We start from the raw sequence: 15,002 nt of genomic DNA, 5'->3' as shown, positions 1-15,002 counted from the left end.
GAACACTATTTACAGGCAGTACCACTTTACAACGGCGTAGTACTGTATTTATTGTACAGTACTTCGTTACCCTACAACACTGGGACGTTTTGTTCCAAAGGATGCAATGTTGTGAAGGGGCGGGGTCCTCATGCCTCTGCGCACGTGCGGCTCAACTCTCGTGTTTTCCCACGCGGCCGCGAAGCAGCATGGGCGAAAAGGAAGACGGGAACTGCGGTGGTCAATGGCATAATTAAGTTATATTTCAGCAAACCTGATAACATTTTGACAATGTAAAATCGTCGAATATGCTGTAGTTGGGCTCTATTTGTAAAACAAAACACTTGTCTGTGCTCAATGTACAGGCGGAATCACTGAGAGAGTGTGGACTGTCAACCAATCAGAGTCGGCCTTTAGTGCTACGTCCCTATTAAACCACGCCCCTTCTTCTATGCTGGCTGGAACATTTTGTTTTTTGAAGCCAAATTACTTACCACACTTGGTCCACTAAAGGCACTAAGCTGACTTTGCAACGTCCGCTATACCGTAGAAACCGAACTCTTACTGGAACGTTACTAGACGAGCGTCAAGGCGTCAAATTCGATGAGTTTCGAGTTAAAGTAATGAAATGTAAACACGCCCACCATCCATGCTCATTTTCTACAAAAAATAAATCATGGATGTTTGCGACGGGAAAAAGAAGAGAAAGGTAAGCGGCGGGGTGGTTGGCAGGCGGAATGTGGCCGGGAAGCCGAAGCGAGAGGCGGCTAAAGTCCTCCGCTCCCTCACCGTGGAGGACAATAACAACTACCCGGAGCCCATGGAGGAAGAGGACGACGGCGACTGCTTCTCCATTAGCTTCCTCCGGACAGGTAGGGCAGAGTCTGCCGTACCGGTGCCGCCCCGATACACGTTGATCCGGGAGGTGGGCCGGGGGAGCTACGGCGTGGTGTACGAGGCCATAGCCCGGAAAACCGGAGCCAGGCTGGCCGTGAAAAGGCTCCAGTGCGACGCCCCGGAGAACGTCGAGTTGGCTTTGGCTGAGTTCTGGGCACTCACCAGCCTGGAGAACCGACACCAGAATGTGGTCCAACTAGAGGAGTGTGTCCTGCAGAGGAACGGCCTGGCCCAGAAGATGAGCCATGGCAACAAGAGATCCAAACAATACCTAAGGCTGGTGGAGACCTCACTGAAAGGTACACAAATCACTAGCATTTGTTGCCCCTTTACTGTGGAAAACCCCCTTAAAAAATATATTTCAAATCGAAACTCATAATCAACTAATAACATGAGAATTTCAAATCGAAACTCCTAACTCATAATCAACTAATAACATGAGTAAAGTTACACACACAGTATTTTGCACTTAAGTTCAGGCTGAAGTTGTAGTGATAGCAATAATATTAAGTCATTGTTCAAAATGAAACCAAACTTCTGACCATTGTATCCAACAATATGTTTATGCACATTACATGAAGCAGAGTTGCAGTTTTTCAAGCATTATTTCCCATCTATGTATGTATGTACCGTATACAAGTTATACACGTATACAGTCATTTATGTATACATGATGACCACAAAGACAACACTCCCCCAGCTCCTAGAACACAGTGTACTTGGCATTTTCATCACTGAACAATTGTTTGACGTGTCACCTTAACATAAAATTTCAGTAACTTATTATACAGTGTGTGATATAGGTTGTATGTTTCCATGATACAGGACTACAGGTTGCTTATCAAATTTGACCTACTTATCACTGTGCTTTTGTCCTGGCTCAGCAGCCCAGGATCTCCGTGCGTTTGCTTTTCTTTTAATAGCTTGAGGCTCTTATGTAAGAATGTAAAATTCATCCCAATATGGCATTCTTCCAAGCCATCAAGACAAAATGGAGTAAATAGAGTTGAATGACAATGTAAAGATTGGATGGGCCTTTTATGTTTTAATGGAATAATTTGCCAATGCCTCCATTGGTAAAACTCAACACATTCACACCTGTGCTAACATAGTGTACATCAATTAGTCTAATGTAAACAAGATTGACAAAAGTTTTTTATTTCTAAAAACATTAAGTCATCTTTATATACAGTATATAATATAGTGCTTTCAAACAGCCATAGTTATCACAAAGCGCTTTACAGAAACACATAACATAAAATGTAAACATAACATACTTGTAAAACATTAACAGTAATACAATCACAACAAACCAAAAAATTTTTTAATCCTATAGTAACCCTCATTACTAAAACTTGAAACAATAACCATTGCAGTCATTCAGAGATTTCAGGAAGTTAAGTGTAAGTTAAGTGAATTTTTTTTGTTCCAGGTTCAAATTCTTGCCGTCATAATAGATGCATTTAATTTTCACGTGATATTCATACGAAACATTTTAACAACTATCATGGAAGTTTAAAGAAACGTTGACTACTGTATAATACAGTTATGAGTAAAACTATGCTGCCTTTAAGGGGGATATATTATGGACAATTTACTTTTTAAATTGCTTGTATATAAATTGTTGGATTTCTTTAGTGCATACCCACCAATCCAGTGTGACATTACATAGCCAAAAACATTTTTGTGAGCTGCTGTTTTTTGTTTTATTTAGCAACTAGGCTGGCTGCTCGAGTGAAAATATTATCTTTTTTTGGTAAATAAATTAATGAATAAAATTTTATTTTGTTTTTGCTTTGTCATTTTGTTGGATGTGGATGATATTCAAATCTACTTATGTTTCAAAAGCAATCGCTTGAATTATCTATCCTTGACAGTCTCACGTCCACCATTATTTATACGCACCTCGATTTCGCGATTTAGCTAATTTTCAATGATTTGAGTTTTAAAATGGCGATTAATCGAATTAATTTGATCTATAGCCCAGCCCTACTTCAAGTGTACCAACTCATTTAATCATTTTGACAATAGAAAACCAATTAAAGATATGAAAGCACCTGTAGACATATCTTGTATGGCCTCCAGCTCTTAATTTGCATCCCTGGAAGAGATTTCTATAACTTCTTCACCTGACTCAGTTGCATAGTTGGGTCATAATCAGTTTGGTCTCATATCACTATGCACTCTTTTTGTGTTATGCTACATAGTTAATGTGACTCCCGACTGACTTTTATATGATGTTTTTCTGCCTGTGCAGGTGAACGCATTATAGGTCATCCATCGGAACCATGTTACCTCTGGTTTGTCATGGAGTTTTGCGAAGGTGGAGACCTCAATCGGTACATTTTGTCCCGTCGACCCGACCCCCAGACCAACAGGAGTTTCATGCGCCAGTTGACAAGTGCTGTGGCTTTCCTGCACAGGAACAACATTGTTCACAGGGATCTGAAGCCAGACAACATTCTCATCACACAGAAATCTGGTGCACCAGTTCTTAAAGTTGCTGACTTTGGCTTGAGTAAAGTTTGCGCTAGCATGAATTTTAAGAACGCTGAGGAGTTGCCCGCAGAATGTGTTGGCAAAAGAGGGAGCAACCAGAACAACATTGTCAACCTTAACAAGTTATGGTTGTCCTCTGCTTGCGGGTCGGACTTCTTTATGGCCCCCGAGGTGTGGGAGGGTCACTACACGGCTAAGGCGGATATCTTTGCCTTAGGCATCATCATCTGGGCAATGGTCGAGCGGATCACGTTCATTGACGCTGAGTCCAAACGGGAGCTGCTTGGCACCTACGTACGACAAGGCTCGGAGATCGTGCCTGTCGGCGAGGCCTTGTTGGAGAACCCCAAGATGGTCCTTCACATCCCTCAGAAGGCCAGGAGCTCCATGTCAGAAGGGGTGAAGAAACTCCTCCAGGAGATGCTTGCGTTCAACCCTCAGGAGCGACCCGACGCCTGTCAGCTGGAGGTGCTAATGGACCGTGTCACGTGTGCCGCGTGAGCGCCCTGACTCTTCAACTCTTTCCCCCTCAAATTAAGAAGGGACCTCGTTATTTTCCAGGTAAGATCGTCTCTCTTACTAACCTTATATTGTTTCACTTGTTTCACTGTCAGTAAGCTAGCCCTCAATGTTGGTTATGTGAGTGTTGGACAACCTCCAGCACCTGCTGTATCAGCTGCAATTCTTTTCATTGGGTTGCCAAAAGAGCTGCAGCTGCACTTAGTGAGCAACTGATACAGCACATTTCATTTGTGATGAAATCCCAATGTTCAAATACCTCAAATGTGCGAGTTTCACAAAAAGGATTGTGTTATTGTTTTTAGTATCAGTATTCTGCGGACTGCCACTAACACTGGCTCAGTAACATCAGAAGGTGACCAGACTGTAGTCCTGCCAAGCTTTTTTAAACCATGCAGGAGATACTTGAGATGCAGATGATGAGTAACTAGTGAAATGAGGTGATGCAGTGATTAGTAATACTTAAAATCTGCTTTCTTCTCTCAACACGACTGTCTTAAAGAAAACATTGACTCTTGTTAAGCGGGTTTTCAAAACGGCTAATCTTGCTTTAATCCAGCCTCATCGCTTAACTTTAGTCTGTAAACAAAAAATCAATTATTCTTTGCTTGAAAATACATTGCAAAATCAAGTTATAAACAACACCATCACACATATCACAAGAAAAATATTGCATAATGAAAACAATGATGGGAGAATGGCTATCAGACTGGCAGACGGGGTACAGTATGATCCCGGGGGCAAATGGCCGAGCTTTCATCAAACATGCACGTACATGTTATTATGCAGGTGTCTCACAGAAAGCAATTGCTTTTGCACTGATATTTTATTATCATGTCACTGATATTTTACGTCACTTAAGCGATGTTCACTGACGCTGTTGTTTTTTCATTAGTCACCCTTTACATGGTTGAGGAAGTTAATCACTGTTGAAAGCAATGTTTATTTACTACTCGCATATGTCTTCAACACGGGCAGGAGCGTGCAAGGGATGCCTCACACATTCCTTTCGTGACTTTTATTGAATGTTACTCACTGGCTCAGCATAGCTCAGCTCAGTATTGGAGAGAACTGTGACACGCTTCATTGAATGCATCCGTTGGAACAAGAATAGAGGAGAACAAGGGTCTTCTGTATTTACTTGTTAGTGTGTGGTTGTTGGCCAAGGTAGGTATAGAGAGAAATTATTTTGAGAGGAGACTGAGGGCAGCACAAAAAAAGTAGTCTCTCCAACAAAGTGGAGACTGTGGACTATAATATGGAACCATCCAGAGCTAAGAAGCAAATTCCAGAATGTGTTTTTATTTTTGTCATTCATAGTTTCAGAAAGTATCTACTATATCATTTTAGGTCTCCCTAATTTGTTGGAATCTAGATGTTTCTGGGGTTGGTGAAAGATTCTGGTTGGTAACCCGGTGGGTATTAGGGGATTTCTGGTCGTTGCTGGATTTTTCTTTGATCCTTCCTCAGGTCTCCTGACAACTTAACGATTCTAGCTGAATTCTGAAGTATCCGGTTTAGGTGAACGGTATGGGATTTTTAATAGGTTTTAGGTGAATTAATGAGCACACACTTACACACACACACACACACACACACACACACACACACACGCACATGCACATACTCACGCACATTCAAAAAAGGAAAAAAGAGCAATGATGATGACATGTCGAATTGTTAAGATTATCGAATGAACAATACTGAGCTCTCAGAAAAAAAGAAGGGAAAAAAGAAAGTATTTACCATAATCCTAATGCATAAAACCTGCAAATTGAAAAGCACTACTATTGTAGCGTTAGTCATATTATATTGAGCAACCTGGACAGAGATGCTTATGTCAAAACAAAAACTTGGTTACTAATAGAGAATTATTATTTTTTGCAATAATCAATAATCCAACAATCAATCTGCTGTGAGATTTAAAATTTAATGAAGCAAGTCTGCCAGCTGGTGGACTCACCAACATGGACTGGGTCCATGACCCTGAACAATGAAAAGGCTTTGTCTCTTATACAGCGAAATCACAGTGGTGTTGCAGGAACTTGAGAGACAGACTCAGACCGTGAAATGCAAATACAGTCAAATTGAATCTTGTGTCCTTTGATAAGCCTGAAAAGGTCAGGAGGGGGTTTGTGTAATTCAATCAAGAAGGTGAGGGCTCTGGCTAAATGTCTCCCATTTTATGTGCAACAGTAGGTGATTAAATCAATGGCCATTTCTTGTCAAATGCAGATTGAAGTCATGTATAAAAAAGGTTTTCTTGAACATTTTGATTGAATTCCAAATTGTACAACTTCAGGAGCATTCAACTTTGGGGTTTAGACTTTGCTAGCATCAATGGCAACTTTTTCTTCTGTTAGTGTGTGAATGACATGCCATATTGTCAGGGTACTTCAAGAACCTAAAATGTAACAAAGTAGAAAAGCGGACTCAATGATTCACAAGAACTTTTTATGCTGTATTAGTGGGCTTTCTGTTGAAAATGAACATGCAGCAATGTGTTGGTACAGCAGAAACTCATCTTTTCAAAACTATTATATGCTCAGTGATCCAAACAACAGTCTGTTTGTTTAAACTTAAACCACTGTCAAAGGCCAAGCTTGACTGGGTGTGACGGTTGACGAACCCCGATGCACCCCTTATTGTAAAAGACCTTATGACATAACACCTCTCATCTCCCAACTCTCCGTGCGATTGCTTATGCACTCTGAGCACGCCATTGTGCGCTCGGCTCTCGCAGCTCCAGATTAGTTCTCTCACAGCATGATGAGAAAGCAGGTTATGCAACGGGCCGGCATGGCTGCGACTGCTTTACTCAGAAACATGTTATCAGCGCAAAAGGGATTAACGGCTGTAAACGTTGACGGAAGGGAGGTGTTTATGTTCAATGCTGCCCGGTGGTATTTATGTCACATGTAGGTTAACTCAAGGTATAGCTGACAAAAGTATAGTCACCTTTTGCAGACCAGTAATGGGATTGAAGGAAAGCGGTGGAACAGACGTTTACGAGATCTGCACTCGCTGACTCAGTTGCCTCATTGCCCACTAATAACATTTTAGCTAGTTTGAAACTCTCATTTATAGTTATAAGATTCTCCAATGTGTTGTTCAACTCTGCCAATCAACAAAGCAAAATGAAAAGGCAAACTGGCCTGGCAAGCTTCACGGGAATCCAACACAAGGCTTGAAATAACTTTATTTTATTTTATTTTGGGGGGGGCAATTGGCACTTTGCACAAATCCACTATTTCCATGAACTCAGTACCACTCCTTCATTTCCTGTGTTTCATGATTGGACAAACTGATTAGTCCAGGTGTGCTTGTCCTCAGTAACTAGGGCGACAATGGCCAGACACACCTGGATTAATCAGTTTGTCCAATCATGAAAGACAGGAAATGAAGGAGTGTTATCGAGTTCAGGAAGTAGTCGATTTGTGCAAAGAGCCCATTTGGTAACGGATTACTTTATTTGAAGAGTAACTTTCTAATTTTGAGTATTTTTTTTTTTGCAGCCTATTGCCATGGAACTAAAGCTAGGTTTTAATAAACAATAAGAATATAACAATATAACGAAAGACCAATTTGTTTATAATCAACAGTTTTTATTTCTGAAAGGGATTACATCACGGTATTTTAAGCTCTAATGATTACATCTTACCTTTGACACCATGGCGATGTCATAAAAAAAAAGAAGATATTTTGCTAGTAAAACGCCCGGTTCAGTAAAACCCCGCCTCTCCCCGTGTGGTTGCCATGCCCGAGCCGGCTTCGGCTTCCGCATGTGGAAATTGGACGGATGTTCAAGTCATCAATAAACATTTGAAACATAATGGCTCTAAGTCGCAAGAAATCATAGGGGAGAAGAAGGAAGAAAGAAAGGAAATATGGGAGAAAAAAACAACCTTGAGTTGGTCACATCATTAAAGAGAAACAACCAAACCCAGCAGTACAACAATAACTTATTTGAAATGACTCCAACAATTGTGGAAAGTTTGTTCTGGTACATTTTGGACTTGTTACCTGAAAATGCTGTATGGTGTTGTCAAGTAGGCCTATTGCCTATTTTATACTCGTCCTTCAAGAAAGGGAAAAAAAAGACATTAATCGTGGAAGTGACTGGCAAATGCAACCTGGCCACACACTGTACAGCAGTGTACAATCGGTTCATTTAGGTGCCATATATACGAAAACCATGACTGATTGTCTCCAAAATTTATGAGCACATGCGCTAATGTGTGCTAATCAGTCAACATTGGATCCCCTCTTTACCTCATAGACGCAAAACATCACATCTCTTTATGTCCCAAAAAAGTGACTGTCACCAAAATGTATGAGTACATGTGTAGATATAATCATATTCGAAACACGCGATATTATTAATTTCGGAGGTGTTGCCGCATACATGCCCATGCATAGGAAGAATATAAAACATGTCTTAAGTGTGTACTGTGGGCACAAATTTCTCTCGCAATATTCTATAAGAGATCCTGATTTTATTTTATTTTTTTTATGCCAAGCATTGCCATTTTTTATTATTATTTTTGAAGAAAAACACATTAATTGTAGATTACATGTACATCAGTTGTGTTTGGTGAGCTCACTCACCCTCCCTCCCCTCTTTCCTCGGACAGTGACAGTGCGGTTTATTATTCCCAAGCTTACGGAGGCCGATGTCTGGAACATTTTGTGCCCTTGCTGCCTTCCAGCCGTATGGCTTTTCTCCCCCTTTTAAGCTTTAGCCGTGTCCGCGCGCATGCTTGCCATTACTTGGGAATCCTCTTTCATTTCTCTGACAGCGGGAATAAAGTTTGTCATCTTCAGGTAATGAATGGCTGTTTACAAGCGGCTTTTGAAGGCATTCCTTCACCATCTGGTCGCCATACCCCAGAGCAGCATGCATTTTTAATAAGGACAGCAGGTTTTTTTTTGTCTACAGGAAATTAAGTTCTTTTAACAGCAGCTTGAAGCCAGGATACATACACGCAACAGTATGTTTGGTACAAAGTAATAGCACTCTCAGTTGGAGTGGATGTTACACAGAGACTGAAAAAATGCTAACTAACTACATTTACAAGGTTTTGGGAGTAGGTGCGATGACTCCAGTGACAGTTATGCAACAATGCAACACAATTCAGTTGTAAAAGTAGGCACTTGGTAGCCCAAACTTGTAAATATTTCCTCAGGTGTCAGTTGTTGCTTGCAAAGCTGTCATTATAGCTCCCGGTACAGTGTGTTAATTAATACAGTATTGCTCTCCAGCTTTTTTTTTTTCTGAGAGAGAGAGCTCAGTATTGTTCACTCATGGCATCACCATTGCTCTCTCTCTCTCTTTTTTTTCTTCCTCTATTGCTCTCCAGCTATCCCACCTGCCATAGACACTCATGGTGTCTGTTATGGATCTGATGGCCTGTAATCTTATAACGGCGTACTAATCCCCCTCATGGTATATGTACTTGGTGCCCTCTGTACTTTAACCATGTTCTGTGCCTCTGCAGACAGAATACATTTTCACGTATGAATTATAGATTAAAAAGAGGTGCTGTCACCATCTGTTGTAGAGAACAATATCATCCCATTGTTAAAAAAAAAAGTATTGCTGATTTTGTGTAGTCCTATTCAAAACAATGCCTTTGTTTACAGTACGGATGGATGTTTGTAAATTCCAAGAATGTTCTTAAAGGATTCATTCATACAGCATAATGACGCTAAATAAGAAATAATAATAGAAAATAATTGTATTCTATAGCAATATACAAGGCCAGTGTCTCGTGGTGGCCCGACAGCGTTTAACGTCGGACCCTGAAAGAAGATTGACCAAAAATTAATGCAGACTTTGGGAATTGAAGAGGTTAATAAAACTGCTGCAAAACACATGCTGTACAGAGACCGAAAATGAGGTGGCTTCTTGCCAATGCGTGTTTTATAGATAAACATGGACCAGTGAACTTGTTTGCATGAGTGAAGCGATAGCCAATTCACCAGCAAGTGCAGTTCTCAATAGTAAAGTTGTTATGTTGATGAGGATCAGGAGAAGTGCCATAGAAAGGTGGAGATACCATTTTGAAGATGTAGATTGTGTTCAAAAATGGCTTTGGGGGCAAATTTTGGCCCCAGCAACTTTTTCGTCTGGATTTGTGCTGAAAAGAGTAACCGCAAGAGCAACATGCAAGCACACACCTACGCTTACATAAGAGATAATTGAAGGAGAATGGCCTGCGTGAGGAATGTGTTTCTTTGCGTGCCACACCATCGCAAACACACCCTGAGCTTGTAAAAAAATCAACACTCCATCCAGGAATCAGTAAAAGTCCCACAGTGTCTTGGCCCTGCAGGAAAACAGCCCCCCCCCCCCCCCCCTACCAACACCCCAAAATACCAGTCACCACTGGTTTGACTGCAGTGTTTACTTTAGAGTTATGTAACAACAAATAGCTGATGTTTGACTTCACACTCGCCTGGTTTTAATCAAGTGGCAGGTTTTCTTTATTTTTGGGAAGTTTTGATTAAAATAGAAACTAAATAATGGCGTAAACTTCAATAATTTTTTTTTTAAAGTTGCCAAACTGACTCTTCACTAAACTAAAAGCAGTGCCAACACTGACCTGTGACAGGCAGCGTGGTGCCACCGGGCATTGTCTGCTTTTGCCAACATTGTGAATGGGGCATTTTGTTTACAGCATCAAAATGGCCCCCACCTCAGCTGTGACGTAACCACTTTCCATGTCCCTGCACAGCGCATCATCACCAAGATGTGTGCGTGTGTGTGCTTGCTAAACTGACCCACTTGTGTTCCTACCATGTGCTGTTGAGTTATGCAACCTAAAAGAGTGACACACCACTGGCAGCCTGGGCTGTGGCCTGCTAGCTGCTGGCCTATTCTTAGATTCTATCAATCAGTCAAACCACATTATTTCTTTAAATATTATTTTATGATTTTATTAGAGATAGACTGATATGCTTTTTTCATGCCAATACCGATTATCGGAAGTCAGATTTTTTTTTATAATAAAATAATAAAAACTCCAGCACTTGACTGCTTAAATGCCTTCAAGGACATGTAAATTAAACAGCTTTTGTGATTTACAACATGTTAAAGGTTTTTTGTTTGCCATCAGCTTTTGCACCAACTATAATGTGGCTTCCGCACGCTAACTCCCAAATAGTCGCTAATTTGCAGGCTAACATTTAGCTTGCGGGCTAACCATTCACCTACACACGCTAACCCCAGGAATAACTCCCAAATAGCCGCTAAAAAACAGCTATTAGGTTAGCCCGCGAGCTAACCAAATAGCCGTTAATTCGTGAGCTAGCCGGTTAGCTCGCGGGCTAATAGCCGCTAATTCGCGAGCTAATGGTTAGCTCGTAGACTAACCATTCACCTGCACGCTAACTCCCAAATAGCTGCTAATTTGCGAGCTAACTGTTAGCTCGTGGGCTAATAGCCGCTAATTGCTGCTTATTGGCTGTTAGCACTGCACGAGCAACCAATCAGATGGTGCTGTGGGCAGGCCAATCCTGCAGGGAGTCAACAGCTGCTGACTCAAAGCAGACAGAGGAGAAAAGCGCCCGTCTGAGCAAAAATAACAGTTTTTAATATCGGCCATCAAAACAAGAAAAGAGGCCGACGTCAATATTCATAAAATGCGGCGCCGATTATCTATCCCTAGATTTTATTATCTTGTTTACATAGACTTTGCATTGATTTCAATGGTGAAAATTCAATTGAAGGTCATGAAGCTAACGCTCTCTGTTGTGTGTCTGCAGATTTTGATTACCGCCTGGATGTGGACTCTTGACAGAGAAAAGGAATCCGGCAATGTGAAACTATGAAGAACACAACAACACCTTCATTTTGTACCGATGTGGTCAGCTTCCTCGGATGGGACCAGTATGCAAACATCTCTTTTCCAGCACCACCCACAATGAAACAGCGTTACTATGTAGCTGTTGTTTTCCTCCTCATAGAGCTGTTTTGTTTTCTTTTTCATTGTGATGCACCTAGCAATAGCACAGGTAACCTACCTTACTATGAACAAGCGATGCTGTCGGTTTCCCAACATTGTGCCTTAAACAGGGTCTTGTAACACTATAGTCATACTCAGAGTTGTCTTCCCGTGTGGAGAGTAGAGGACAATTGAATGAAGGGAAGGCGGAACAAGTGCGTTCACATACAAAGACTGTTGAGGCTTCCCGCAAGATTTAGTTTGTAAACACAAGAGAGCTCCACCAATCCTTCACTCTCCAGTGTGCATCTGACCAAAGCATGATGTAGCATTTCATTTCAGTCACTCTGCAGTACAGTCGGGGTGGACTTCGATGTATTACCCTTTGTGCTACCTCATTAGCAACACTCTTTAGCTTTACACACTCAGTTTGTATAAAACCTCCTCAGGTTCTTGGCAAGTTATTCAATACTAAGCAAGTGTTTGACTAGTTTTCTTGTGCAGTTTGGCTTAGGCATACTTTAGCGCTCACTAACATCTTTCTTGCCCTCAACACGATCACCTTATTGTAATGTACTTCTTACAAGGTGTTATTGTACAGTTTAGCCATTGTTAAGACAATCTCAGAAACAACATGGACACGTAGGATCTGTTTCGGTTAGGACCGTTTTTATGATTGCAGTCCACATGCACAATATGTAACAAGCTGTGATCTTGCTTCATTGCTTTACATTTAATTAGTTCAAAAGTTACCAATATAACCAAACTCAGAAAACTCCTTAAATAAGAACTTAAATCTGTCAAAATTTGAATCTTCCAAATCCAGTGGGGGAAAATGGATTCAATTGTTGGCTTTTTTTTATTTTTATAAAACTGTAAATTGAGATTTTTCTTCTAAACCATGTAAGGCAATATTACAAACTTATTGCTATATGTAATGTTGAGAAGTTAAAGCAGGAAGTCAACCCAAAAATGTTCTATGGATGCCCGCTAGTCTATATGGCATTCTGGTTAATATTGTGTTGAGTTAAACAGCAAAATCCAGCAGTTTTGATCAATATCAGAAGGCAGCCATTTTGCCACTTGCTGTCTAGTGAAAATGACATCACAGTTGCTCAGGTCTCAGGTAACAGCCAATCATAGCTCAGCTTCAGAAAACAGGTGAGCTGTGATAGGTCGTGGCCTGAGCCCTGAGCAACTGTGATGTTATCTTCAGTCGACAGCATGTGGCAAAATGGCCGCCCCCTTGAGATGGATCAAAATGGCTGCATTTTGCGTCATAACTCATATTCCACAAATGTAATACTAATCAAAGTGTCATGTATAGACTGGTGAGGTCACATATAATATGTTATTATCAAGAAATGTTTAAAGTTGACTTCCCTTTTAAGGGGTTAAACTACATGTTATTCCACGTGGATTTTACTTACTTGGCTGTGCTTGATTAAGTGCTCAAGTGTAACAATGGATCTTAAAAACAATCTTAAACTTGTCACTGACATTCAGACTGGTTCCACTTTGAAAAAATAAATAAAAAGTTTCACCCTATGCAAAATGTTTCCCTGCCTCACTGGGAACAATTTACAGACACATTGTGTGTGTAATAAATATGTTTAAACTCTGCATTTTTCCCACTGTGTACTGAAATCTGTTTATTTTATGTATATCAACAAATGTTTTTGTTACTGAAGTTGACGAGAGACAGTTAGATGTTTGTGCTTTTTGTCTTCCTGTAAATATATTTGACAAAAATAAAGGCGAAATAAACGTTACAAGTTGAGTCGATGTCTTGTCTACATTCCTATTAAATAGTACTCGACAGTTGGAACGAGTTGGGCAGCAATGGCAGCAGTGGGTAGTTGAAACCCTGCCACAGACCATGAAGCAGAAAACAGCCGAGGTGCTCTTGAGCTCAACACCAAACCTGAGCAATCCTAACTTCGCTCCTAATCTGATGCATTGCATGACCTGCATGGCCTCTTCCATTCACCATCACGGTGTAAAAGGAAGCATCAGTATACTTGGATGAGACTAATCCTAATCCACAAGACTTTAATCTACTGTGAGATATACTGTGGGAAGAAAGTGCGTCATTGTGACCTGTCCTGGATCGTGACCTCAATCGTGTCGTTTACCAGTCTGAGCTAGTCCATACTGGGACCGTGACACAGCAGCAGAGATTCCTCGGTCAGGAGTTTCCCAACGACCTGTACTGACTGCTTCTGTGCACTTTGCGACCAGCTGTCCTTTTTGTGGCATAATTGACATTTGACGCTCTCACTTGTGATTTGCTTGCTTTGTTCCTCTTGCTGTCTACACAGGGTGGCAAGGCAGCATGTCTTGTAAATGTAATAACTAAATGAAACAGATTTTTTTAAATGGTTATATTTAACGTGACGATGTGTAGAATTTAGTGCCAACTAGTGGTGAACTGATAGAATGCCACAACCTAAGTTTCAAGCGCATTTCGCAATTTTACCGCCAATTACTACGTTCCCAATGTTCTTCTTCTTCGGATATCCGTAGCAGAAAGATGGCGGCGAACCATGTCAGTCTCCTGTAAGGCAAGGCGTGACCTATGTAATATAATTAGCGATTACTGACCTGAGAATAATATATATATATATATACAGTATATATATATTTTTTTTTTATATGTACGATGATGTGGTAAAACATGTTTTCGCATATTAACATTTCTTAAAAATTATTCACACTGCCCTTTAAAAATATGGAAGCGGATTGCATTTACTTGAAAAAAAAAAGTCCTGTTTTTCTGACTATTTTTGGGGGGGAGCTTTGTTTTTTGAGTATTTTTTTTCTGTTTGATTGAATTTTTTCCCCTGTTTTTTTTGAGTAAATTTGCTTTTCTGTTTAAAAAAATATATTTTCCTCTAATTTTCTAAATATTTGTTTTTCGGAGTAATTTTTCCGTGTTTTGTAAAATAATTATTTTTCTTTTTTTCTGAATATTTTTTTTCTGTTTTTCTGAATATTTTTTTAAGGGGTTTTCCCTCAGAGATTAGAGAACAAACCACAATACAGTATACACATTCATTCCTTTGTTGAGAGCCAGTAAGTAAACATGACCATCTTATTGCATATGGAGGTAAGCGGGAAAGTATCCGCTTCCGCTATTAGCGAGTCTGCAAAGTCACTTGG

General features: G+C 40.5%; 1 protein-coding gene across 1 annotated transcript; it reads left to right on the top strand.

Annotated features, from left to right (window-relative positions):
* The first annotated feature begins 428 nt into the window (after positions 1-428).
* Positions 429-13,615, top strand: stk35 (serine/threonine kinase 35). The gene is made up of 3 exons (XM_077580212.1): positions 429-1,175; positions 3,134-3,936; positions 11,662-13,615. Exons 1-2 carry the CDS (start codon positions 656-658, stop codon positions 3,874-3,876), a joined length of 1,263 nt encoding a protein of 420 aa, XP_077436338.1. The 5' UTR covers positions 429-655; the 3' UTR covers positions 3,877-3,936; positions 11,662-13,615.
* Positions 13,616-15,002: the final 1,387 nt, after the last annotated feature.

This window comes from Vanacampus margaritifer, chromosome 1 (genome assembly GCF_051991255.1).
Source record: "Vanacampus margaritifer isolate UIUO_Vmar chromosome 1, RoL_Vmar_1.0, whole genome shotgun sequence".
In the NCBI taxonomy this organism is placed as follows: Eukaryota; Metazoa; Chordata; class Actinopteri; order Syngnathiformes; family Syngnathidae; genus Vanacampus; species Vanacampus margaritifer.
The sequence above is the reverse complement of the archived record's forward strand: the minus strand, read 5'-3'. Positions and strand labels throughout refer to the sequence as shown.